At 40.4% G+C, this 3,932-nt stretch overlaps 1 protein-coding gene across 1 annotated transcript in view; it reads left to right on the forward strand.

The window, feature by feature from the left end:
• TTC39C (tetratricopeptide repeat domain 39C) overlaps positions 1-3,932 on the forward strand; it is a 96,849-nt gene that overhangs the window by 34,990 nt on the left and 57,927 nt on the right. Inside the window, exon 2 of the mRNA XM_010828925.1 lies at positions 1,841-1,889. Coding sequence (XP_010827227.1) covers positions 1,857-1,889 — 33 coding nt within the window. The 5' untranslated portion in view covers positions 1,841-1,856. The remainder of the gene's footprint in view (positions 1-1,840; positions 1,890-3,932) is intronic.

Below are 3,932 nucleotides of genomic sequence, written 5' to 3' on the forward strand. Positions count from 1 at the left end.
AAAATAAAGTGTGACACTGTTTCCACTGTTTCCCCATCTATTTCCCATGAAGTGATGGGACCAGATGCCATGATCTTCGTTTTCCGAATGTTGAGTTTTAAGCCAACTTTTTCACTCTCTTCTTTCACCTTCATCAAGAGGGTTTTGAATTCCTCTTCACTTTCTGCCATAAGGGTGGTGTCATCTGCATATCTGAGGTTATTGAGATTTCTCCCGGCAATCTTGATTCCAGCTTGTGCTTCTTCCAGCCCAGCATTTCTCATGATGTACTCAGCATATAAGTTAAATAAGCCTTGACGTACTCCTTTTCCTATTTGGAACCAGTCTGTTGTTCCATGTCCAGTTCTAACTGATGCTAAGTCACTTCAGTCATGTCCGACTCTGTGCGACCCCATAGACAGCAGCCCAACAGGCTCCGCCGTCCCTGGGATTCTCCAGGCAAGAACACTGGAGTGGGTTGCCATTTCCCTCTCCAATGCGTGAAAGTGAAGTCTCTCAGTCATGTCCGACCCTCAGCGACCCCATGGACTGCAGCCTTCCAGGCTCCTCCATCCGTGGGATTTTCCAAGCAAGAGTACTGGAGTGGGTTGCCATTTTATCCATCTAAATGGGCACACTTTTCCTCCCATACACACAGAAGTCACTCAGTCATGTCCGACTCTTTGTGACCCAATGGATTGTAGCCCACCAGACTCCTCAGTCCATGGGATTTTCCAGGCATGAATACTGGAGTGGGTTGCCGTTTCCTTCCTACCCCCAAACACACACATGGTTACATAGGACATAGACTAAATTTCCTACAGGGGATTGTCTAAGTACATTTTTTGTGCCTTTGTTTATAGTAAGTATATATTATTTACATAATAACAAAAGCCAGGACCATTATTTTTAAGAAGGCTGTTACAATTTGCTTTCCTTTTTAGTGCCGTTTACAGAGCTTTGGATTTCTGTACTAGTTTGATCTGGCTGTATATGTATAAAATTGGGATAATGACTATATCTTACAGCAGGGGTGGTGACTGGCTCCATGAGGCATTCTGAAAGTTCTTTGCATGGTATAAGTGAGTTTGGCTTGTTATAAAACCTTTTGATCTACTCTGAAAATAATATTTTATGTGTGCTAACTTTTGAGCATATTTTGCATTTTAAAAGCAAATATTAATGTCAAATGATATCACTTGTATGTGGAATCTAAAAAAGCAATACAAATGAGCTTATTTACAAAACAGAAATAGACTCACAGACATAGGAAAGAAATTTATGGTTACCAAAGAGGAAAATGAACGGGGTGGGGGGGGTGGTGGATAAATTACAAATTTGGGATTAACATACATACTGCTATATATAAAATAGATAAACAACAAGGATCTACTATATAGCACAGGGAACTATATTCAGTGCCTTGTGATAACTTACAGTGGAAAAGAATCTGAAAATATATGTGGAACTGAACCACTTTGCTCTGTACCTGAAACATTGTAAATCAACTGTACTTCAGTTTTTAAAATATATGGAAATTAAAAAAATAATAATAAATGTTAATAATCTTCCTTTGGCCACATTTTTCCAGATATCAGATTGATTTACTAAAGCAACATCTATTATAATATGACCTTGTTCTCCGTGCTTTGAAGAGTCAGGTGAGGGGGAGGTTCTGTCCTGATAGATCTGTGAACTTCCGTGCCTTTTTAACTTTACTCTTGGGGTAATTAAATCGACTTGAAGACCTTAACAACTTACATTAAATAATTATTAGGAGTCTGCAGTGATCCTGGTATATCAAATGTTTTTAAAATTTTTACAAGAAAGTAATTTTAATTTTACTTTGTTTTCTTAACAGAAATCATAGCCCGTTAATGAGTTTTGGAGCCAGCTTTGTCAGTTTTTTGGTAAGTTGATGTGGGAAGAGGTTGTGGTGGGAAGGAAGCAAACACATAATGTCTGTCTTTTAATGGTTACTGGCTATATAGATACACTCTTGTGGAAAATCTTTTGCAGTTTAAAACTGGAATATAACTTTTGTCTATACACCAACACGTATGAGATCAGTTCAGTTCAGTCGCTTAGTTGTGTCCAACTCTTTGTGACCCCATGAATCGCAGCACTCCAGGCCTCCCTGTCCATCACCAACTCGAAGAGTTCACTCAAACTCACGCCCATCGAGTTGGTGATGCCATCCAGCCATCTCATCCTCTGTCGACCCCTTCTCCTGCCCCCAATCCCTCCCAGCATCAGAGTCTTTTCCAATCAGTCAACCTTCATATGAGGTGGCCAAAGTACTGGAGTTTCAGCTGTAGCATCATTCCCTCCAAAGAACACCCAGGACTGATCTCATTTAGAATAGACTGGTTGGATTTCCTTGCAGTCCAAGGCACTCTCAAGAGTCTTCTTCAACACCACAGTTCAAAAGCATCAATTCTTCGGCGCTCAGCCTTCTTCACAGTCCAATTCTCACATCCATACATGACCACTGGGAAAACCATAGCCTTGACTAGATGGACCTTTGTTGGCAAAGTAACGTCTCTGCTTTTGAATATGCTATCTAGGTTGGTCATAACTTTTCTTCCAAGGAGTAAGCATCTTTTAGTTTCATGGCTGCAATCACCATCTGCAGTGATTTTGGAGCCGAAAAAAATAAAGTCTGCCACTGTTTCCACTGTTTCTATATCTATTTCCCATGAAGTGATGGGACCAGATGCCATGATCTTAGTTTTCTGAATGTTGAGCTTTAAGCAAAATTTTTCACTCTCTCTTTCACTTTCATCAAGAGGCTTTTGAGTTCCTCTTCACTTTCTGCCATAAGGGTGGTGTCATCTGCATATCTGAGGTTACTGATATTTCTCCCGGCAATCTTGATTCCAGCTTGTGCTTCTTCCAGCCCAGCGTTTTGCATGATGTACTCTGCATATAAGTTAAATAAGCAGGGTGACAATATACAGTCTTGACGTACTCCTTTCCCGATTTGGAACCAGTTATGTCCAGTTCCATGTCCAGTTCTATCCTTCCTTAATTTAAAAAATTAAATGCTTATATTTTCTAGAGTATTATATTTTTTCCAAGCAAAATCGTTTTTAAAATAAAAATGTAATTGAAAGATCGGAGGGCTTCCCTGGTGGCTCAGCTGGTAAAGAGTCCACCTGCAATGCAGGAGACCTGGGTTCAGTCCCTGAGTTGGGAAGATCCCCTGGAGAAGGGAACGGCTACCCACTCCAGTATTCTAGCCTGAAAAATCCCACGGATGGAGGAGCCTGTCAGGCTACAGTTCATGGGGTCACAAAGAGTCGTACAGGACTGAGACACTTTCCAAAAATTAAAATTGCATTAGAGTTGAAAAGAAAATAGTCAGACTTTGGATAATAAAAGTTTGAAAGTAAACTTTTATTAGGTTTATCAAAGGTTTATTATTATTTATCAAAAGTTTAAAACTATTGAATAAATGTGGACTGAAGACAAGTTAATTTAGCAGACTTAAAGTTTCTCAGTTTCTACTGTGGTTTTGAATGTTGTTAGTATTTAGGAATTGAGGTAATAGGTTGCAGTTAGGTTTTAAAGTAAATTGGGCAATGCAGAAAATTGACTGCTTTTATTTTTCAGAAATACTTATACAAACTACTTTCAAACATAATTTTAAGAAAAGTATCCTGTATATAGGAGAAGGCAATGGCACCGCACTCCAGTACTTTTGCCTGGAAAATCCCATGGACGGAGGAGCCTGGTAGGCTGCAGTCCATGGGATCGCTAGAGTCAGACACGACTGAGAGACTTCACTTTCACTTTTCACTTTCATGCACTGGAGAAGGGAATGGCAACCCACTCCAGTGTTCTTGCCTGGAGAATCCCAGGGATGGTGGAGCCTGGTGGGTTGCCATCTCTGGGGTCGCACAGAATCAGACACGACTGAAGCGACTTAGCAGCAGCAGCAGCAGCATCCT

This window comes from Bison bison, unplaced genomic scaffold (genome assembly GCF_000754665.1).
Source record: "Bison bison bison isolate TAMUID 2011002044 unplaced genomic scaffold, Bison_UMD1.0 scf7180017864498, whole genome shotgun sequence".
Lineage (NCBI taxonomy): Eukaryota > Metazoa > Chordata > Mammalia > Artiodactyla > Bovidae > Bison > Bison bison.